The sequence below is a fragment of the Poromitra crassiceps genome (assembly GCF_964638095.1).
Source record: "Poromitra crassiceps genome assembly, contig: HAP1_SCAFFOLD_242, whole genome shotgun sequence".
NCBI lineage: Eukaryota > Metazoa > Chordata > Actinopteri > Beryciformes > Melamphaidae > Poromitra > Poromitra crassiceps.
The window spans coordinates 252,813-277,194 of NW_028152152.1; the positions used below are offsets into that span (position 1 = coordinate 252,813).

The window sequence follows — 24,382 nt, forward strand, 5'->3', positions numbered from 1 at the left end:
CCTGCCCGGACCCGAGCAGCCAAGGCCGCAACCAGGCCGACGACCTCCACGTCAGGGCTAAGCCAGCTCTGATATCCTGAAACCGACCCGCATCGCCTGAGTGCCCTCAACCCGAAGAAGCGAGCTGTGAGGTTCCCCCTTTCCTCCACTGAGACGACAGCAGATGCAAGAACCCAGCGTGGCCAGCTGAGATCGACTGCCTATTCTCAAACCCCCGCTCCTTCCTCCACGTCTTCCTCTTCGAGACAAGCGGCCGCCCGCTCCACGAGCACCCCTCCTCCCCGCTGGAGGAACCTTGCGAGTCCGACCGCAACAAACCTGCATCCGCGTTTGCAGAGCTGAACGAACAAGCCAAGTAAGCTGACTGAATTGATCACTCAAGTCCGGGCTTAGAATTGTTAGAGTTAGATGATATATATATCTTTAGATATACATGATTGACTGATATGATACTGTGAATGAATCTGTGACTGTTTATATCTGACTGTGACTGTGGGTTATACATGCATTACTGAATCCGAGTGTTTAGACGCTAGCCAGTTACTTCTTCACCGATCCACGGAGTGGATCTAATATAGCCAACGAGCTGAGAGGAACTTGTTCCGCCAATTCAAAGTCGATTAACTAATCGTGGCGAAGTAAGAGCCTCACGGCCCTGTTTTTCATCTAGACGGTGTTATTTCTCACTCACGGGCACGTGCGCAAGCGCGTGAACGGACCCTTCCTTGCTAAATACTCACACACATAGCTATTAGTCGGCTAACCGCCATTTTGTGCCGAGAACACATTCCCTTAGTCTCCATCTTGGGCCGATCGCCATTTTGGCCCGAAAGCACACCCCCGTAGCCTCCATTTTGTGTCTAGTCGGTCCTTCCGGGTCGGCCATTTTGAGAACAGACCCCTCACTCACACACACACACCCACACACACACACACTCTGCCTCCCTCTAGTGTTCATCCGGTGCTTTACACTTTTGATGCAGATAAATACCCCTACCTCACATTTACCGACCATGCATTGAAATGTTTAGAATGTAACTCAGTTACAACTTGAATTCACTGACTGTATTGCCAATCCCTCTCTTTTATTTTATATATAATAAATATTGTCAACTTTTATTAGAATTCAACTGTTTCAGAGTGATTTGGTGGAATTGTGGTAAACTATTGTCTAAGGTGTAAGAACTCTCTCCTTTCAGATTAGACTAAAGGTGATTCAGATTAGGTCCGGTGATTAAGCCGGTGGTGCCCCTAGGTTAATCCTTACCAAGGATTACATATTTGATTTTAATAATTTTATGAATTATTAATAATTTTCGGATTATTAATATTTTATTTTACCTAACTAAATTCACCCAAATAACGAGCACAACACTTGTGCTCAGTCCGTTTCACCTCAAAAACCCTACGCCCGCTCAACGACTTGGACAACGATGGCTTTCCCCACAACAGTGCAGCAGAGTGGCTGCTCTCTATACTTGCTGCTCTCCACTAAAATGTGAATAGCATGTTAACACTTTGAGTGCCACGGCCCTTGGGCAAAAGGTTGCTTGCTGTGCCACATAGGCCGCAATGCATTTTAAAACAGTCATATAATTTCTGTAATAATTACTATGTAAACACTGAACACGCACAAATAACGATGAGACTCTCTTCTATCACCTGCAAAAAAAAGTTTATTGATCCCATTTTCCGTTCTTTAGTTATGAGCCGGAGAAGATAGCTTGATTGAACGAAAAACAGACCTTTTTTTCTACGAGCTGAGATAATGAGCCTTTTGTGAAATTAAACATTTCAAGCACATCACTGACTCTGAAGCTAATTTTCTGATGTAGTCACACCTCAAAAATAATTTCCTTCAATAAAACAGTGAAGGCCAGGGAATTTTGTTTGGAAGAATAATATTTTTAGCTGCAACCAGCAGCGCTGGCCCCTGCGTGCGCTGCTGGTTGCAGCTTCTTGCTTCTGCTGGTGGGCATCGGATATTCTGGCTTGCGTTTGCCAACCCTGTCCTGCTGTCTGGGTCTGTCTGGGTCAGTGTTGTGTGCTGCTCTGCGTGCCCCACCTCCCCCCCGTTGTGGGAGGAGTGTCTCTCTGCTCTGCTCGGCTCTGCTGTTTGCTCTGCGTGTGCTCAGCACTTGAAAAGTCCGCTAGATCCAGCTTTTTTACAGCCGCGTGTACCAGCTCCCATGCTTCCAGTTGAGAATAATAACAAATCCACGGCTGATCATGCGAATGGGCTGTTGCAGCGCACACGGAGGTGCTCAATTGTGATAGCAGATTGGCTGCTGCAGGGGCACAGCTAAACGTTATGCTTCAATGAAGCAGCTGCATACGGACGGATGCGATGCGATTTCCTTTTCCCCAACGACTTCTTCTGTGTGTTTTACTCCACGTTCTCTCATCTGGAGAGCGCTGTCACCACCTAAGGGTTCTGTAAAATAGGTTAGACACATTCAATAGCTCTCATATTGTAAGAGGCGATGTAAGAAGCTGAGATGGACACCCCCCCCCCCCGTCAAAAAAACAATTTTGAGTTATTGACGCCATTTGGCGTCGCTGGCACAATACGGTAAATTTCTAATGACGCCATATGGCGTCGCTGGCACTCAATGTGTTAATGTACCGGATGATTTCCATGGGAAGCGTTTACGTCACATGGAAGACAAGAGAAGAGGGTGTCAAAACTCCTAGGTGTATCCCAGTTTGACCATGCAGGCAGATGGGGACCTGGAGGCTCAGCTGGCCAGTAAGGAGAAGGAATGGAAGGAGCTCCAGTCTCTCAGGTTCCAGCAGCTGGAGAGCTCCCTCAAAGAGGCCCAGGACGAGCGCTCCTCCCTGAGGCAACGCTTCCAGCAGCTGAGGGAGGATTTCCAATTCAACTTGGCGGTCCTAGAGGAGAGAGACCCAGACCCATTCATGTATAAATTGCCTGACCCACAGTTTCACTGCTCGCCTGTCTCTTTTAGGTTGACAACACGCCTGAAGGAGGAGAGAATCCACTACTTTGACCTCTGCAGTGAGCAGGGGGCGAAGGAGTGGATGCTGACCCAAGAGCTCATCTCCAAAATCAAGGATGAGAAACATCAGCGGGAGATCCAGGACTTGTAGAACCAGGTGGGGAAGCACTGTATGCTATTGTGTGCTGGGGCAGCAGGCTGAAGGCAGCGGACGCCAACAGACTCAACAAACTGATCCGTAAGGCCAGGGACATTGTGGGGCTGGATCTGGGCTCGCTGACTGCGGTGTCAGAGAAGAGAACGTTGTCCAGGCTACGCTCCATCATGAGCAACGACTCACACCCACTCCACGGCGTGCTAGTCAAACACAGGAGTACGTTCAGTGAGAGACTGATTCCACCTAGATGCAATACGGAGAGGCACAGGAAATCATTCCTGCCTGTGGCCATTGGTCTATTTAATGCCTCTCTTAAAAGAGCACCTCGGAGACGCTCAGTCAAGGACAGTCTGTTGAAAGGCCAGGAGCCCCTGAGCCCCTGATATAAGAGTCATGAAACAGCTTCCCAGTGTCAATTCCTTTTCTCACCCCTCCCTCATGCCCTTATAGCCAATCCAAGATTCAAGATTCAAGATTTGTATTGTCACTCCAGTCCGTAGTACAAGTATCACGTGTGAAATTCTTGTGCTGTAGACTCCGTTACAACATAGTGCAAAATAGCAGGGCATATGAGTGCAAAAACAACAAGAGACACAACAAGCAATAAAACAAGCCAAAAAACAGTGACATATTCACTGCACATAGGTGCAAATAGTATAGACATAATTTAAACATAATTATAATAATGTTTAATAATTAAACATTCTGTTTGCACAGGTGCAAATAGCATAGACCTAATTAGAATTAAACATACGTAATGGTAGCAGCTGCAGTACAGCTACTACATGATTGTTGGGAGTTTATTTGTGTATGTTAAGGAGTCTCGTGGCCTGCGGGAAGAAACTGTCCCTCAAGCGATTTGTGCGTGCTTTTGGGACAGTGTATCTCCTCCCTGAGGGTAACAGGGAGAACATGTGGTTCACATGTGGGGGTGGTTTGTGTCCTTGATGGTCTTCAGGGACCTCCTGAGGCAATCCAATATTGCTGTAGAGGTGGAATGATGAGCAGCTGTAGTGCCTTATGCAACTTGGATGACATTAGTTTTTCGGCCTCTGCATCTTTGACATGATAGTAGAAGTGGTTACCAGACTGGGGTGGGGACATCTCTCTCTGGCTGTCGTGTGTGTTTTCCTGATCAGAATGTATCTTTGACATGATAGTAGAAGTGGTTACCAGACTGGGATGGGGACATCTCTCTCTGGCTGTCGTGTGTGTTTTCCTGATCAGAATGTATCTTTGACATGATGGAGAAGTGGTTACCAGACTGGGATGGGGACATCTCTCTCTGGCTGTCGTGTGTGTTTTCCTGATCAGAATGCATCTTTGACATGATAGTAGAAGTGGTTACCAGACTGGGATGGGGACGTCTCTCTCTGGCTGTCGTGTGTGTTTTCCTGATCAGAATGCATCTTTGACATGATAGTAGAAGTGGTTACCAGACTGGGATGGGGACGTCTCTCTCTGGCTGTCGTGTGTGTTTTCTGATCAGAATGCATCTTTGACATGATGGAGAAGTGGTTACCAGACTGGGATGGGGACGTCTCTCTCTGGCTGTCGTGTGTGTTTTCTGATCAGAATGCATCTTTGACATGATGGAGAAGTGGTTACCAGACTGGGATGGGGACGTCTCTCTCTGGCTGTCGTGTGTGTTTTCTGATCAGAATGCATCTTTGACATGATAGTAGAAGTGGTTACCAGACTGGGATGGGGACGTCTCTCTCTGGCTGTCGTGTGTGTTTTCTGATCAGAATGCATCTTTGACATGATAGTAGAAGTGGTTACCAGACTGGGATGGGGACGTCTCTCTCTGGCTGTCGTGTGTGTTTTCTGATCAGAATGCATCTTTGACATGATGGAGAAGTGGTTACCAGACTGGGATGGGGACGTCTCTCTCTGGCTGTCGTGTGTGTTTTCCTGATCAGAATGCATCTTTGACATGATAGTAGAAGTGGTTACCAGACTGGGATGGGGACGTCTCTCTCTGGCTGTCGTGTGTGTTTTCTGATCAGAATGGAACTTAGGCTGGAAATTGGAGCAATTTGTTATGCAGTAACCTCTGACATCACTGTTCCCCTTTGTTGCTGGAGAAGAGTTGAAAATGCTATTTTGTTCAGATTGCCTGTTCCAGTGTGTTCCAGGCCAACGGCGCCCCCGCCAGGCCAGAAAAAAGATTGTTTTTTTTTCCTGCTTTCCCCAAAATTTCAATAAACCTTTATGGCATATTATTACAATGCAACAATGCTGGTGTTGACAGTGTTGACAGTAATAGAAGATGCCAAATCATTAAAAACAATAAGCATTTTGCTTTTAGGAGCATTGTGCCAGCGTGCAGCGCTGTTCCAAAACGTGTCAACGTGTGTCGTTGCCTGGGAAACGCACATCCCATAATACAACTGTTCGCATCGCATCCCATAATAGTATGATGATACTTGGGATGCCATTGCGTACATGGATGCGAACAGGTTAGCTAAAAGTTTAGTGTCGCCAGTGAGGGCCCCCATCGTTGCGGTCGGGGTACATTTCGAAATCCCTCCAGGCCTGAAATTTTTCTAGGGGAAACACTGCTGTTCCCATATTATTCTCAGAAGCAATAATCAGTGATTTGATAATGTTTGCTTTTATACTAAGACCATCAAAGCTAGATTCAGAAAGAAGAGCGAACATTTTCAGAGGAGTTAGGAAACTATTCAAATCTCATAAAACAATCAAATGTTCACTCACTTTATTATCCATTCAACTGATGCAAAAGGCATTAGCATCTTGTCCCTTGTCCTTACAGGTTGATAGCATGCGGGGCAGTGATGCGACCCTACGTGGAGGCCAAGATATCCCACAAGTCCCACACCACCATCAAGTACTTCCTGAAGATGTGGAGCAGCGTCAGCGAGACGCTCATCTTCAACTTCCTGGGCGTGGCCACGGTGGACGGACAGCACTCCTGGAACTGGACCTTCGTCACGGTCACTGTCATCCTGTGTCTGGTGGCACGGGTCATAGGTCAGCTCTACTGTAGTGCTTTCCAAACGTTCTGAACGTATATGTGATGGCAGGCGGGGGTGTGTTAAGATATACATTCAAACGGAAACATGATGTCATGGTGGACTGCCGTTGATAATCTATGCACAAGTCAAGTGAATAGCTTCTTATGAAACACGTTTGTCACAAAGTTCACTATAGAGCAAGTACTGTACATAATATGTTAAGCAATGAGCAGAGCATATATATATATATATATATATATATATATATATATATACATATATATACACCAGAGGGTTAGGGTAGCGGAGCGGTGATAATTACCGCTCCTCGCTCCCAGAGCGGTCCTTTCCACCCGCTCCAGCGCTCACGGCCGCTCCAGACCGCTCCCCGCTCGATACAGATTTCACCCGCTCGCACTCACCGCTCCACTCCGCTCAAAAGAATAAGAGAGATAAAAAGGCCAGGGTGTTTTAATTTGCATTTAAACGCGTTTCGGCATATGTGCCTTCATCAGAGCAGAGCATGCTCTGATGAAGGCACATATGCCGAAACGCGTTGACCCTCAATAAAAAAAGAAAGTGGAAATCTGAAGTCTTGCATCTCAATTTTTGGCGTGCTGCTACCGTCACTCTTGTAGTGATTTTTTTGATGATATACTGTCTGTCTGTGACTTCATTGGTTGTTGCCAAGAGTCACGAGCTCATCACAAGATACTGCCACACACATCATGTGATGGGAGAGCTTGTGATGGAAAACCGTTTTTAAGTTGTAGCGGTCAGTGGGTTTGTGGTCACTTCAGTGCCTACGGAGCCATCTCACATAGAGTAGCTTATTAAAACACACAATCAGAGAGAAAAGTCATTTGACTTTTATTAGGGCTAATTCATAAAACTCTGCAGTGACAGAACAGCAGCACGCAAAATCTGCACCACGGTAATTTACCCCGATTCATAAAATTATGAATTATGATTGTGAATACCATGATGGATCCACATTAGTTATTAGTCAGCTGCAACACAGGTGATCACAGCCAATCACAACCAACATGTTAATTAAGCTTGACATATGCAACAGTCTGCCTCTGAGTCTGTATCTGTCAATGGGCAGCAGAGACATGTTAGAATGGCAGATGATGTTGGGCATGGTAAACCAAATGTTTATGATGTCACTGACTGAGATTATGAATTGGTCAGTGGTGATCATCACCTGATGAAGACCTATCAATGCTCTGTAAGATAAATATATAGGAGCATTGGTGGCAGCAGCCTTCTCTTTAGGCTACTTTATCTCTGCTACACTCCAGCACCTGCTAAAACGTTTATGTGACGTGTATGGTCATCTTCTCTTTTTCAAAATGATAATTTTCATTAGTTAACGTTCATTTTTACAATAGACCGTGACCAAAATGGGTGGAAGAATGGAGAAAACGGGTCATGCAAAATTTGCAAATCGCTTCCCAATATTTCGCATTTTGAAGCACCCTACCGTGACGGTATCTGCCCCTAACGTTACTCTAAACCTGCCAGTAAGTTTTATGATACAGCCCCATTCTATGGCCCTAAATGGTCAACTCTGGCAACTAAATAGGCAAAAAAAATAGCAAATATTACAGTATTTGACCCAAATCTGTTACACACACACTCAAACCCAGTTTCTCATGACATTGTCCTTCCCAGGTGTGGTTGCTCTGGTCTACGTTATCAACAAGTTCCACATCGTCAAGCTGACCACCAAGGACCAGTTCATTATAGCCTACGGTGGCCTGCGAGGAGCCATCGCCTTCTCCCTGTGCTACCTGCTGGACAAGGACCATTTCCCCATGAGAGACATGTTCCTCACCGCCATCATCACCGTCATCTTCTTCACTGTCTTTGTCCAGGTACTGGGACACCATCTTGTCTGTTCTGTTCCCCACTCAACAGACTGTGTTGTCACATCGTTAGCCGTTAGCTGTTAGCCGCGTTAATATAAGAGCCCGACCCGTCACCCGTGACGTAAACACATACATGCAGGCAGGCTACATACACAGTCACTCGCAAAGGTTTATTACAGCTGAGAGGCTAAGTAAGGGACGCTAATGTTATCTCTCTGACTCGTTTGCTCCAATACACCCTTTTCACGGGGGCCATTTTGTGTCAAAAAGGCAGGGTAAAGACAGGGGCAAGCATAACACTAATGAGGGTTTCCAACTTCCATGATTCACCCGTTTACACAACTTCTTTGCGGGTTATCTGCCCCGGTGTACAACTGATTCAGCTCAGTCTGTCAGGAGGTGTGAGGTGATGCGCTTCATCAGATGGCCTCTAAGTTTACACCAACCGCAAAGATCATCTCATATCATACGAGGGAGTCCTGTTCAGTCTGTCTCGTGGTGTTGCCTAGTTGAAGGATTTGCCTAATAAGATTCAAGATTATTTCAAGATTTCAAGATTATTTTAATTTGTCCCGAGGGAAATTTGTCTTGGACATACAGGCTGCCACATAGGTACACAGTGCCATAACAAAAACAACAACAAAAAACAATAGTGCATAGCACACCAGTGCCGACATGTGCAAACACACAACCAAAGTGCAAACATCAATAATTTACAGTACAATCAACAATACATTACCTATGACCTGAGTTTAGGAGACTGACTGATATGGGGATGAAAGAGTATTTGTATCTGTTGAGGTGTCTTTTTTTGTTCTTGATTGGGACTCTGTAACGCCTGCCAGATGGAAGCAGTTCGTATTCTGAATACAAGACATGAGAGGGGTCAGCAATGATCTTCCTAGCTTGTCTTATGAGTGATTTTGATAGCGAGGATGATATGCCATTCACCTTGGTGACAAGAGGATACAATTATGAACCAGAGAGAATACAGAAGAGGAACTTTTGCAGAGAGTGAAGTGAACAGGCAGAGAGATGCGCCTCCTGTCTAAATGCCTGGGTGCCCTGGCTGCAGACCTTTTTCACCATTCCCAGGATAAATTGTGGAAAACGTCCCAGACCAGAGAGGCCAGGTGACTTGTTGTCTCTAAAGTAAGTCAGTGTTTTATCTCTCTTCTAAGCCTTCCTGTTTTGTAAACCGCGGCTCTGTGCTCTGTGCAGGCTTTTAGCGGAGGAATACGGTAGTTGTACGGTTGGGAGAAAAAGCAGTGCCGAATGAAACTGCTGTTTTGCGGAAAAGTAAAGCGCTGAAAATTGTCAAAATAGAGCGTGCATGTACACGGATATCGATTTGTTTAGGTGGGCGTTGTTTTAGGTGGCTAAATTACGTTTTTTTGTTTAGTTGTTGACCCCCAGGACTTAGAGAGAAAAAGCTGGTGATGCTGCTGCTCTGGGTGCCGGATCTCGTTCGACGCTGCGCCCCGCTTCAAGAACACTGTACCTAATTAAGTTAGTGTATCTGACTAGCTGATACTTGTTAAATACTTGATAAATGTTTTAACATTGCATGATATTCAGTATAATCTCAGATATCCGGCAAGAAAAAAAATATTAATTTCACTAAACTTCCTGAAATTCCAATTCACTTCCAATGTTTCATTGGAATTGATTGATTGATTGATTGAATTGACCCCAATGCTGTTGCAGACCACCATGCCACTGCATCGTGGCAATTACGGTCAGATGCAGCATTGGGATGCTGAAAATAGGTGTTAGATCTACTGTATGCAGTAGATGGTGCCATTTTGCAATGACGAATACCTCTGTTACATTTAGACTTCACTGTTTATACCAAGATATATTTGAAGCTGCTAGTGTAAGAAAGGAAACCCACAGTGACCTTGGCTTGTGTGATGAACACCAACATGAGGAAGGGATCAGTGGGATATTGCAGCAGACGTGTCTTTAGCATACATGTAACAAACACTGACCTTGCATGCAAGATCATGTGACACAGTTCCATTTCTATTTGGTCCTAGATAGTCCATGGGCCAAGGCAAAAATCGGTACCACCTGAGGTGACCGCACGATTTTGTTATTTTTGTCTTCCTACATGTCTGTAGTTTATATTTTGGTATGATAACCCTGCCCATTTGGTAGCTTAAGGATAGTTATCACTCTGTAAACAAACCTACCCCCATATAAATGACAAAACCCTGATTTCTGTGTATTAGTCCAGATATGTGAAAATGATGTTCCCTTTTTCGTAAAAGCATGAAACTTGGTACGCTTATAGTTTGGGGCCCTGTACAGTTTCAGAAATTGAGCCATCACAAAAATGCCTTGTGGCGGCCATTTTAATTCTGCCATAAGCATAGTTTGCATCATATCTCCTGAACCACACATGCTAACACTGAAAAGGAGATGTCTATCCCAACGTTTTCATGGTCAAGGATTACAATGATACCATAGAACATCATAAAGTGTTAAAGTGACTAATCAATTGTGAATTTGATGACGTTGTGAGAAGGAAATGACAGTATCTGATAACTGATGCTATCCTCTCCCGGTAGGGAGGGGAGGCTGGCCAGCGAGACTAACATAATTATGAAATTACCCTCAAAACACAATAATTGTCAATACTAAACCATGTTTGGTAGGCATGAATTTGCAATTAAAATAGCTATAATTCACCATTGTTAATCTCCGTCCTTACTCTAAAAATGGTAAACCCCATCTTGGATTTGGCCGTCTGGCAGAAAGTCGCAGGATGTTTGGGAGGGGCCTGGGGGCTATTTTAACAAAAGGCCCATAGAAGTAACCCTGACCCAAATTACTCATCAAAAAATGTTAGCCAGAGAGTGGTCATGGAATTGAGGTTATAGCATCAGTTATCAGAAACTGTGATTTCCTTCTCACGTCATTAAATTCACCATTGATTAGTTACTTTAACAGTTTATGATGTTCTATATGGTAGCCATCACCTTTTCTGTGTTATCATGTGTGATTCAGGAGATATGATGCAAACTACATAATTCACTTATGGCGGAATTAAAATGGCCACCACGAAGCATTTTTGTGATGGCTCAATTTCTGAAGATTTACGGGGCCCCAAACTATATGCGTACCAAGTTTCATGCTTTTATGAAAAAGTGAACATGATTTTCACATATCATCTGGACTAATACACAGAAATCAGGGTTTTGTCATTTATATGGAGAAGGTTTTTTACAGAGTGATAACTATCAATAAGCTACCAGATTGGCAGGGTTATCATACCAAAATATAAACTAGAGACATGTAGGAAGACAAAAATACAAAAAGTGCGCGGTCCCCTTAGGTGGTACCGATTTCACCATTGGCCCATGGACTAATTGCATTGTATCTTTCTCAAAACACCACTGAATTCACCAAAACATCACTGAATTCACCATTAACTATTCATGTGAACAGTTTATGATGTTGTATAGAGTGTCATTGTAATCCCTGACCATGAAAACATAGGGGTAGACATCACATTTTCTGCGTTATCATGTGTGGTTCAGAGATATGATGAAATCAGGGTTTTGTCATTTTTTGGGGGTAGGTTTGTTTACAGAGTGATAACTATCCTTAAGCTACCAAATCGGAAGGGTTATCATACCAAAATATAAACTAGAGACATGTAGGAAGACAAAAATAACAAAATCGTGCGGTCACCTCAGGTGGTACCGATATGTCAAAATTTCAGCCTTGGCCCATGGACTATTGTGGGCGTGAGATATTTCAACATTGTATTACAATGTTTACAATGATGACTGTTGTCTTTTTGGGTGTAATTCTCCACCCTGGACTTTGTGTCTGCTAGCTTGGCTTTCTTCTTCCACTGTATGAGCAGTGAAAGTTACATTTTGCCTACATTGTCGATTAATCGGTTAACATAGATTGATCGATCAAATTCTTAATGTAGTAGGAGGAGTAGGGTTGAATTAGTTTGGAGTCTGCTACTATAGGTTGGAGGCTTTAGCTGATGTGGCCTCCAGAAGCATCCTGCGTGAGGCGATCCAGGACCGTCCTCACGTGATCAAAGGGGTCCCATAAACACGAGACAGGACAAAAGTGACAAAGCAAAGCAAAATGAGACAGACACTAATATCAACTGTCCACAGGTGATGTGGCTGTGCGTACCAGACTGACCTCTCGAGGGCCGAGGCAGACGCCATTTTAAGCCCCGTATGGACAAAAAGACACCATAAGATCAAAAGATGAACAGCCACAACAAAGACATAAATATTGATCATATCTACATGCGAAAGGGGGATGACTGTAACACTACGAAACTGTGATATATGAACAATATTAACTAATTTTCTGTGATATTATCTCTCCTCAGAGTCACCTGTTTGAGAGCATCCAGGAGGGCAAGTATGAGTTTCCAGACAAGGACTGGGCTCACATCTCAGAGGGAGCCAAGGACCTCATATCCAAGCTGCTGGTCTGGGATGCCACTCTGCGTCTCAGTGCTGCTCAGCTCCTCCAGCACCCACTCTGCGTCTCAGTGCTGCTCAGGTCCTCCAGCACCCCTGGGTGCAGGGGGTAGGTGTCTTCTAAACTTCTATTGACACATGACTACTGGTACTCTAATTCATCCAGTGGCATTTATTAGTAATACACTTAGGAGTTTATTTCACAATCTTTATTTAGTGGTTATTTCAAAGTTAAAGTGTACATGCTGGTGTTTTCATTTCCCCAGAATGCTCCAGAGAGAGATCTTCCAACTCCTCATTTTCTCCAAAGGTAAAACCAGATAGCTTTGAAAACTATGTCAAATTCATCTCTAAAGCCCTTTAAACAATTGTCAGTGCTTGTGCAAAGTGCTTTACAGAGCAACAAAGGACATTGATAAATACATTTTAATTAATTAAATTAAATTAATACATAATAGATAAATAATTGTATTACTTTCTGAAGACTGGACAGTGTGTGGTGCGTTTATATTATTACATTATACTTTTATACCTCTCAAACAATTTCTGTTGCTCTGCACAGCCCAGCTTTATTTTCCAACTTTTCTCAAAAGTTTCACAATCTAGGCCGTCCAGGTAGTGTAGCGGTAGATTCCCTGCCTACCAACACGAGGGTCGCAGGTTCGCGCCCCCGGATTAGTCGGGTGTCGGGCAATGGGTCTGCGGGTGGGAAGCCAGATTAAGGGTATGTGTCCTGAAGCGGCTGGCATGTCTTGGAGGAAGCATGGTGCTAGTCTACAGCTCTCCCCAGATTGGCAGAGGGTGGAGCAGTGACCCTGGGCAGCAGAGCAGGGGGAAATTGGCCAAGTACAAATGGAGGGGAAATCTGAAAAAAGTTTCACAATCTAAGCTTTTACTCTGAAGGCAAAATCGCTCTACTTCCTGTCTCACCCTGGTTAACTCATACAGTAGGTAACTTGACGCAGCAAAATCGCACCACTTCCTGTCTAGTCCTGAGCAGGAAAGCTAACTTTTACTTGGTCCCACATGTTCTTTTGGGCATGAAGTGTCCTAAATGAGAGCATTCAACCGTGTGTGTGTGTGTGTGTGTGTGTGTGTGGGTGTGTGTGGGTGTGTTTAGGTGTGTGCGTGCGTGTGTGTGTGTGTGTGTGTGTGTGTGTGTAGGTGTGTGCGCGCAGTCAGAGAGCCCAGATACAGCCCCACAATGTCCCTGGCCTTACGGATCAGTTTGTTGAGTCTGTTGGCATCCGCTGTAGTGTTAATTTTGTCGGCTATTTTTTTATTTAGTCTTAGTCTTAGTCCCGTGTTAAATGTCCTTGTTAGTCTTTGTCATATTTAGTCAACCTCATCCTGTTTTTATTTAGTCAAGTTTTAGTCGACTAAAAGTTTGAGCATTTTAGTCTCAGCTTAGTCAAATAAAACCATAAGTATATTAGTCTAGTCTTAGTCAACAAAAACTGTTCACATTTTAGTCTAGTTTTAGTCAATGAAAACTGTTGAATCTGCTGATGCGCTTCACTAGTAATGGTATTTCGAAGCAGTGTTGGCAACTCTTTCCCAGGGAAATTAATGCTGACCCTGCCCACCCGGGCCAGTGTCGGCATATTTACAGTCCCTGCTCAGCCCGCAGCTGAGGGGAGAATGGAGGGAGGCTGGCTGTGCTGTGTGGAAAGCACTCAGACCTCTCTGGATATAATGTAGACAAGCAAGTAGCTGTACATTTTGGGAACACAATGCTTCATACACATATAGATAAGACCCTTAGCTAAGACTGGGTGGATTCTGTTGTAACTACTGCAAATGTTTTTCAGACAGCTAAATGTCAGCTAGATCTATGATGCTGCAACACAGGAAACTGAACTGCTGCATTGAGGGGGGGAAACAGTCTATAATTAGTGTTAATTTTGTTGTCTATTTTTAAATTTAGTCGTAGTCTTAGTCCTGTGTCAAATGTCCTTGTTAGTTTTTATCATATTTATTCAACCTCATCGTCTTTTTGTTTAGTCAAGTTTTAGTCGACTAAAAGTTTGAGTATTTTAGTCTTGTCTTAGTCAATGAAACTAAAAGTCTGAACATTTTAGTCTCGTCTTAGTCTTGGGGAAAAAGGTAGTCGACTAACATTTTTCGTCGACGAAATTAACACTAATCCGCTGCCTTCAGCCTGCTGCCCCAGCACACAATAGCATACAGGAAGGCACTAGCCACTACCGACTCAGAACATCCTCAGCATGGTCCGGCAGACGTTGAAGGACCTCAGCCATCTCAGAAAGTAGAGACGGCTTTGCCCCTTCTTGTAGAGTGCATCAGAGTTCTTAGCCCAGTCTAGTTTATTGTCAATGTACACTCCAAGGTACTTGTAATCCTCCACTATGTCAACACTGACCCCGTCGATTGAAACAGGGGTCACCGGAGCCTTGACCCTCCTCAGGTCCACCACCAGCTCCTTTGTCTTTGACACATTGAGCTGCAGGTGGTTCTGCTCACACCATGTGACAAAGTTGGCCACCACATCCCGATACTCATCGTCGTCGCCATCTTTGATACATCCCACTATCGCAGAGTCGTGAGAGAACTTCTGAAGGTGGCAAGACTCTGTCTGGTAGGTGAAGTCCGTGGTGTAGATGGTGAAGAAGAAGGGAGAGAAGGCCGTCCCCTGTGGTGCTCCTGTATTGCTGACCACTCTGTCTGACACACAGTTCTGCAGGCGCACATACTGTGGTCTGCCAGACAGGTAGTCCACAATCCAGACCACCAGGGGGGCATCCACCCGCATCGCCGTCAGCTTCTCACCCAGTAGAGCCGGCCTGATGGTGTTGAAAGCACTGGAGAAGTCGAAGAACATGACTCTCACAGTGCTGGCCGGGTTGTCAAGGTGGGCGTAGGCGCGGTTGGTCAGGTAGATGACAGCGTCCCCCACTCCCAGTCGGGGCTGGTAGGCGAAATGGAGGGGGTCTAGGGATGGTTTGACCATAGGCCTGAGCTGCTCCAGGACGAGTTTCTCCAGGGTCTTGGCTTTTTAGGTATAGGGACGATACAGGACATTTTCCACATCACGGGGACCCTTTGGAGACTCGGGCTCTTGTTGAAGATCAGCTGTAGCACATCACAAAGCTGGGGGGCACAGGCTTTGAGCAGCATGGGGCTGACGCCATCCGGGCCAGCTGCTTTCCTAGTGTGTAGCCTCATAAGCTGATTCCTCACCTGGTCCGCTGTGATGGTCAGCGTGGGTGGGGGGGGGGGGGGCATCATCAGCTCTGAAGCCCTTTGGGGGGGGGAGGGGCGGTGTAGCCTCGTCTCTGGGTGACGGGGTATAGACAAGTTTCCTGGGCACTTCCGGTTTGCTTCCGGACTCGGCCGCGATCGTGTCTGTCGGTTCCGGTGTTTGTGAATACGGAGAAGCGTAACGTACTACCGTAGTAGCCATAGCGACCGCCGAAAAAATGCAAACTTGGGATCATTCTGCGAGTCTCCTATCTAATGAAAGAGTGTCTATCCCACACCCGTTGACACTGGACACATGGGAAGATAATATGTGTAAATGGCCGAACGTAACTACAGGCAGGATTATAGCGTATTTTGAGGAATCAATGGCGGTGGATGGCAACGCGATGAACAATCTCAAAAGCTCCGAAGCGTACCAATATCTCCACAGCAACAAAGTAAGTCGGGTATGTTGTAACGCTATGTATTTCATCAAATTACCCCCGTTGTGAATGAATATTACGGCTATTATTCCAGTGTTGTCATTAAGAGGCCGATTTCGCAGCAAGAATATTTAATTGGTCGGCACGTCGTTCTCGGTAAGGACGCTTTCGTTATTGAAACAGACAACATGCATGCACACTCCTACTGTAGCCTATCTATCTGCATTTGCAGACATTCATGAACCCATATCTTCTGGACATTGCCTTGATGAAAAAACAACGCAGCTAAAAGTAATAAGTGCGACAGTGTCAGTGCAGAGTGCAGACAGCGCACAACTTGAATCTCCAGCAATAGGCTACGCACCTTAATCTCTCCCACTCCACACCTGGCACCTGCGTCAGCTCTCCTGCACTCGTTCTCGGCTCGCATGTGGCTTTATTGGTGGTAAGCATTTTGATTCATCTCCTCATCATACGAGCGTCGGGCAACAAGCGCGAGCCATTGATTGATTGATTGATTCGCCCGAGTAGGTAAAAAGGCTTTTTACCTCCGCTAAATTGACAGCCTACGTCGGGTCTCTTTTGCTTTTGACGGCGGCAGGCACGCTTCTGTTTCTTTCCTGCCGTCTTGCTGGCCTCGGCTGAAGTAGGCTACTTGTTGCATGATCTCGATTAAAAAAAAAGGACTGGCCTAGCAAGGGATGTCTGTTTTGACATTTCGGTTTCCTCCTGTGTGTTTCCTCACAGCGGGTCCAGCGCTGGCCGGCGGGACTGATGCTGCTTGTTGTGCAGCTTTTAAACGGCGCTCTACAGTAAAGAAAGTGTCTGCTATATTTTTCTTTTTCACCAACACTCAACATACAGGGGGCGGAAAACATATGATGTAATAAGTCTCTATTTAAGTCGTAGCTTATTGGCAACATCAGGCTGCTGTGGACGCTATGTGGACTTAACCGGAAGCCGGGGACATATAAGGCTGCTATGGCGCCGCCCTAGGCCAGCGCTGGGAAACTTGTCTATAGCCTGGGGGATGAGGGGGAGGGGAAGGTGATAAGCCTGGAGGGCCATCAGCCAGAGCCGGAGGGGGGGGAGGGGGGGGGGGGGGGGCCACGACCCGTTCCTTGATGGGCCACGACCCGTTCCTTACACCCTACCAACGCCAACAGCTGCTCAAGAAAGTCAAAGAGGTGAGACTCTCTTCCAGCCATCCATCATGCAGGAACTACCACAGTGAGAACATCACATCACGTCACATCACACATGCATTTCATTCCAGGCTTCTTCCCTATGGGACATTTCCATACTTCCTGTTTACATTTGAAACCCCTCCTAAATCCAGTTGTTAGGGTTGTCTTTTTTTAATTGCAAAACATGTAGTACAAATGTACAAAGGTGATTTAATAGATTTCTTATTGTTGGAAGAATATATTGTTTTAGTATATTGTTTGCTACGCTTTTCAAAAACAATAAATAAAGACTTTAAGTTGGTGAATATGGTTTTATGGATGTGAAATGTTGCTAAAATGTCTGCCATGTTTTAACTGGGGTCTCTCTGGGATTTTGTGTGTGTGTGTGTGTGTGTGTGCATGCATGCGTGTGTGTATGCGTGAACACGCGCATGAAGGTGCATGGCCACATCCGCTCCATGTCTCCGTCCCTGGTCGCTCAGCTGGGTGGACTAGCGGTGGAGATGTCAGAAGCAGAGCTGGGCACCCTCCGTCTGTCCGAGCTGAGGAGTATCTACGCCATGGGATCAGTCAACACCTGGACAGACAGACAGGTATCAGCTTCGGTCATAGCCGGAGACATATTACATCCACTGTGTTGTGTGTTCACTCGCTTTCTGAAACAAATTGTACAAGTAGCACTGGCATGCTATACAATACAGGGTGAAGGTACAAGTACGTTGCTAATACATCCACCTACAATCCTGTTTGAGGCTATTTTACGCTCACTCATTCTCTCCATGGCTTTCATCCTAGCTGGCTGTGCTGTTCAGCCGCTTGTTAAACGCCACCAAGCAGAAACCTTCACAGCTGGACTCCAGCACTTTTGTGGCGATGGGATACATCGTGTGTGGAGCTAAAACAACAGAGATGCGTTTTTTCAATGCTGTGGAGTTCAGGTGAGACGTGTGTGTGTGTGTTTATTAGGGGTGTCAAAAATAATCGATTATAAGATGCATCGTCGATGCGGACGTGCACGATTCTGCATCGATTCACAAATGTCAAGAATCGATTATTATTATTATTATTTTTTTTTTAACACGTTGAGTGCCAAGGACGAGATATCTCGGCTTACATGATCCAACCGTTGAGTGCCAAGGACGAGATATCTCGGCTTACATAAACATTTTTTTTTTTTGACGGTGGGACATCGATCAACCCCTTTTACGTCTCCTATCCCAGAATTGGAGGAAGAGAATGTGTATAATCTATTTTACCGACCAGCTAGGTGGCGACGGTGCCCTCCCGACAGAGAGAAAGTCAACCAAAAGCAGCCGCCTCCCGCGGCTGCTTCCTCCATTCTCAAGGAAATGGCTTGCCGATTTTACAGTCATCAGTCACCAGACTCGCCGCTCTCGGGCCGCGCCAGCAGCAGCACACGGGGGATTGCAAATTTGCATAATATATTATGGGTGAAACACACTTTGAAACGCCCGCAGAAAGGCCAGAATCGCACGCATTCCGAAAACCCAGAAACGAACGAGCCTCATTCTCATACTGTAGGCGGGAACGCTTTCGCGCTGCTGCGGTGGGGGGTTCCAGAAATGGACTGGGTGGGCAGCATAAAGCCTAGAGTCGCACGGGGCTTCATCGGGGCTCTCAAACCCAAGAGACGAGTGAGCCCTATCCACACTCGCTGCCAGGGAGGGAGGCTGCTCAAACTCGCTGCCAGGGAGGGAGGCTGCTCAAACTCGCTGCCAGGGAGGGAGGCTGCTCAAACTCGCAGCAGCAGCAGCAGAGCACTCGCTTGTGACAAACGCAGGCTGAAAGCCACTAGACACGCCCACGGAGGGAGGAGTTGAAGGAGAGGGCGTTCGGAACTATATTGTTTGGATGTCTGATCTCTCACTGATGCCAAAAATAAATGGTTAAAGTGACTGTTCTGCCTGTTTGATTGAATTTCACAAAACTGCGATTATCTCAGCTTTCACTCTCAGACAGCTGAAACCATGCTGTACTCAACGGCTAATATCTACATAACTACTAACTCTACAAACTAACTCTTTTAGACAGAGAAAGCACACATTCTATTAGTACTTTTGTGAACTTCGTGTTCACAAACTCCAAGCAGAAAAGAATCCTCGGCTCTTGTAAAATGAGCCAGAATCCTCAAAAAACGGCCTGGCAGAAGCTACCTACAGCAAAAAAAAAAACGGCTGGCAGTCAATGTGTTAATAATCAAATAAAATATAATGGAAGTACATGCAGTTGTTTATTTTAATTATGGATCATAATACAATGCAATTCCAAATGCACTTTTATTTTAAAAGTAGTCACGCAGTGAGAAAAAAGAAAGTGAGAAAAAATAAATCATTGGGGAATATTGGGGGAAAAAAGTGATGCATTGATTTAAGATGTATCGAGATGCATCGATAATCGAATCGAATCGAATCGTAGCCCTCTGAATCGTAATCGAATCGTGAGGCTAGTGAAGATTCACAGCCCTAGTGTTTATACGTGTATATTAGGGCTTTCACAGTCAACAAAAAAACACTAGTCGACACTATGCATCATAATCAACTAATCGTTCATCTGTGGTGAAGAATAAATACATAAATTGAACATAGATTTGTTTGAACACTCATTTTCCACATGACGCCATGTTAAATCAACAGAATTGAAGGTACTTATTCACCTTATTCTTTGCCCACACATGGACGCTTCCGCATTACGTCATTTCGTAATAGTATTTCCGTTTTAGACTTGCCAAAAACCTCGCAGGCAAGATGGCCGCCCACACTCTCCTCCTAAACTGGCAGAATTACTCCCCCATAAACTAACATATCTTGGCCAATAAGTATGTAACATACAAAATAAAACAACCCGTAATATCTTAATTTTATGTAGAATGCAGAGGACATGTAACTGTTTAGTTAAACTTGCATTCCAGGAATATTGTGCTCTAAAGATGACGTTAGTGGAGTCGAGACTGTTTTGTCCTGAAACCCACCTAGGTTGCGCCAGGCGTAACCTATGTGGGATTCAAAATAACGCATCCGAGATAGAAACGTTATGAATATAGCCACGTTTATAAAAAACAAACTAACGCTGGTGATCCGTATGGAAACAGTGTTACTCGAAATGGTTAAAAGTTATATCAATTTGGTCATTCAGTGGCATTTTACTGCCATATAACATAACTAACTAGCGGCTAATATTAGCCACAGTAGGCAACTAGCGCTGAACCGGAAGAACAAATACGTTTGCGTTGAACGCGGAAGAGAGAAAAAGTGGGTGTGGTGAATAAGGTGAATAGACAGAAAGACTCATCTATGTTGTTACTGAAGTCAAACAGTCGCTATCTCCAACTCAGACAAGCTGCTGGGGTGTAATGGCTCATTTGTAAACAGCCTCTCAGAGCCAATCAGGACTCTGCTATTTCACATATCTCCACATTGGTCCCGCCTACATTAAGTTAACCCTTTACTGGCTGTTTTTGAGACCCTTTTGATGAGAATTGATCATTTCTATTGTGTGAAAAAAATATATCTTCAGCGGTATTAATCGACTAGTCAACTATTATTTGGAAGTAGTCGATGACTACTAAAATTCAGTAGTCGTGAATACCCTAGTGTATGTGTATATATATCTATTATTATTATACTATTATATTGTATATTATTATACTATAATATTATTATCTATTTACTAGTATAATATTATTATACTAGTATTATATATAAATACTGCTGGTTTAAAAATGGGCTGTACATTCACAAAAAGATCTATATATAGTGTGTATATATGTATATACTGTATGTGTGTGTGTATATATATATATATATATATATATATACACACACACACTATATGTACTGTATGTGTGTGTGTGTGTGTAGATATATGAGGACCGCTTTTATGACTGTTGAAGCATTTTCTGAAAATCTCATAAAAAAACGCATTTACACTGTATGCTTCATTTACACTGTAGCTTCATTTGCACTGTAGCCTACGCTTCTGTACTGAAAATCATAAAAGTCATAAACTTTTGTTAACCACAGACCTTATTTCAAGCATTCAACCAAAATCCTCACACATAAATCCCATTGACTTTTACACATAAGAGGCGGAAGTGTTAACATCCAGGTCCGGACTCATTCCTGTGGTACTTCTGTCCCCTTTACTTACTGTGTGACCTGCTGTCTCCCCCTGGTGGCTGCAGTAAGGCTGTGCTGTGGCTGGGTCAGCTGAGGCTGTCCTGCTCACCAGACCAGTTGCTGGCTCTCGTCGACCTTCTGCAACACAGTCTTGCATTTGGACCCACAGGTAACTGGAAGACTGATGTCTTCATTGAGATTGGAGTTCTGGCAGGTAAGACACATCCACTCTCCTCATGTTGAGCACCCTGATATGAACAATCCTCTCTGTGATCATCTGCTAAATGTGATTTTTCACTCAGTTATGTTGGTGGCTGTTTAGCTCTGGGAGCATTGATGCTACTTCACTTTCTCGTTGTGCAGCTGGTCTTCCAGATATGTCCATGTCAGCTTTGGTGAGGGACCAAATTGAAGGAATCACACCTCTGGCTATCTCAATGATACCACCTGAGCAGTTTAGTGTAAGTCTTAAATGACTATTATTACTAGTTTACTGTACACTGACCTGACTTCCACAAAACAAGTCTATGGAGTTCTATTCAGCTTTTGTTCTGGGACCCCCGAAATGTCTTGTTATCTATGTTGGTGTGTTCATCTTGACAATTCGTGCCTCCCCTCATTTGGCTCATGTCACCTTCTGCAGGTGGTGTTTAACCCGAACCAGATCAGCATGTTCTCCTATGAGCAGGCTGTGGCAGTAACAGCTGAACAGGAAGCAGCCCTGTCAGGTAACCAGTGGAAAGCCCTGGGTATTGTGCTGTCACCCTGGGAGGACAGGCCTGCCGACTTCAGAGGTAAACCACTGCAACTTGGATCATTAAAAAAATAAATTAAAAAGCCCATTGATAAATTAGAAACATGTACTTAAAGGCCCATTCCGTTGGTTCTGGCGAGAAATAAATGTGCACAAAGTGTTTATTATTGGCACTGAGTGAATGCGCTTTGACGTCACTTAACACATTGAGTGCCAGCCATGTTTTCATTCCTGTAGGTAAGTTGTGCCAGGGGTGTTTTTGACGATTCTGGCTCATTTTAGAACAGCCGAGGATTCTTTTCTGTTAAGAATTCATGAACACCAATCATCTAAAAATAACTAATAGAATGTGTGCTTTCTCTGTCTAAAAGAGTTAGTTTGCAGAGTTAGTAGTTATGTAGATATTAGCCGTTGAGTACAGCATGGTTTCAGCGTCTGGAAATTTATTCAGAGATAAATGGCTTTTTGTGAAACAGTCACTTTAACCATTCATTTTTGGCATCAGTAAGACCGTCAGACATTCTAAACAATAGTTTTGAACAGTAATTTCCTCCATAACAACAGGAAACACCCCTCTCATTCAAACTCCTCCCTCCGTGTGTCTTCTCCTCCTTCCTCCTGGCTCTAACAGCGGGCGTGTCAGAAGCGCGTTGCTGCTGCCTGCCTGTCTGTCTGCCTGCCTGCCTGCGTGCGGGGACGAGTCTGAAATGGATTACTGTAAAATCGCCAAGCCATTTCCTTGAATGGCTTGCTCCCGCGGTGTGTGTGTGTGTGTGTGTGTGTGTGTGTGTGTGTGTGTGTGTGTGTGTGTGTGTGTTCGCGTTGCTCCGCGGCTCTGGGGGGAGGGTATCTCTGTCCGTTCTGTGTGTGTGTCTCCGGGCTTCTGACTGTAAAATCGCCAAGCCATTTCCGCGGGAGGCGGCTGCTTTTGGTGTACGGGTCCCGTGGCTGTGGCTTCTCTCTGTCTCTGTCGCCACTTAGTGGTCGGTAAAATAGATTACACACATGCTCTTGCTCCTATAGTTATCTCGAAGATGTAAAAGGGGTTGATTGATGTCCCACCGTCAAAAAAACATGTAAGACGAGTTATTTCGGCTCTGGCACTCAAGCGTTGGATTATGTAAGACGAATTATTTCGGCTATGGCACTTAAGGTGTTAAAAATGGCGACCAGGGGCGTTTCTCTCCGACCAGCCGTTCAGAAGATACATGGAAAACCGCAGTTTCGAAGTGGATAGCATCTCCCGCCACAGCTAGAGGATGTGACGTCTCGCGCGTTCACGTCGAGCTTGTCTCTTGTCTAGACGCTAACAGGAAATGGCTGAAGTAGCTTTTAACGTTACGCTCGTCGCTAGCTGCTAGCTAAAGGAAACAACAAACACAGACTCCAGAAAAAGTCCAGACTAAATAAATAAATATTTATCTAATGAAGCCCGTCTGGCCAGACAGCAGCAATGTGACCGACATCGGGGGGGAAACTAGAGTCAGGACTGTGTTTTCGGTTCATGAAGGGAACTTGCTGCTTGTAGCTACTGTAATGTGGTTTTGACCAGATAACGTTAGCTGCTTGCTAATGGATTTTCAAGATTTTTACTGTCACTCCGTAGTACAAGTATCTGACCACCTGGTCAGAAACTCTGCTAACATTACCGTCTTGTGTGAAGTAATGCAACCCTAACGTTAGTACCGTTATGCTTATGGTCATGGAACATTATTGTTTGACTGCATTTAGCTGCGGTGGTGAGTCGTTAGCTTCATGCGGGGGTCACCCCTATGTTCCCACAGCCCAATGTTCCCACAGCCCTATGTTCCCACATTTCTAAGATTTCAGCCCTATGTTCCCACAGCCCTATGTTCCCACATTTCTTAGATTTTTTTTTCTTCCAAAATAAGGCCCTGTGTTCCCACATTTCCCAACAATAGTCTTGTTGCACAACCACACCAGTCTCAAAGTTTTGCGTGCCTTTGATCATGCAAGAATACACATGATCATGAAAAAATACACAATATGACTAGCACTAGTTAGCAATTCATCCATATCAGATTTGGCCCCAGCCCCCTAAACTACAAGAAGTGGTTTGCACTAGTTCTCATAATGTTCCCACGTTTACTAAGATTTACTTACTCTTTGTCTGTGTGCATTTTAATTTTTAATTTTATTTTATTGTATTAATGAAGAATCAAAAAGGCATTCACAATCCAACTTACACAATGCATCACTACG

General features: G+C 44.7%; 1 protein-coding gene across 1 annotated transcript; it reads left to right on the forward strand.

Moving 5' to 3' along the window:
• The first annotated feature begins 2,980 nt into the window (after positions 1 to 2,980).
• LOC310770831 (uncharacterized protein) lies at positions 2,981 to 21,537 on the forward strand. The gene is made up of 8 exons (XM_083663542.1): positions 2,981 to 3,117; positions 5,897 to 6,114; positions 7,776 to 7,978; positions 12,345 to 12,547; positions 12,705 to 12,748; positions 17,707 to 17,862; positions 18,065 to 18,207; positions 21,471 to 21,537. Exons 1-7 carry the CDS (start codon positions 3,077 to 3,079, stop codon positions 18,166 to 18,168), a joined length of 969 nt encoding a protein of 322 aa, XP_083519668.1. The 5' UTR covers positions 2,981 to 3,076; the 3' UTR covers positions 18,169 to 18,207; positions 21,471 to 21,537.
• Positions 21,538 to 24,382: the final 2,845 nt, after the last annotated feature.

Coding starts and splice junctions, on each gene's coding strand:
- LOC310770831 (XM_083663542.1), top strand. CDS start 3,077: ATGAGAAACATCAGCGGGAGATCCAGGACTTGTAGAACCAG. Junction 6,115..7,775: donor TCTGGTGGCACGGGTCATAG/GTCAGCTCTACT, acceptor TGTCCTTCCCAG/GTGTGGTTGCTCTGGTCTAC. Junction 17,863..18,064: donor ACACCTGGACAGACAGACAG/GTATCAGCTTCG, acceptor CTTTCATCCTAG/CTGGCTGTGCTGTTCAGCCG.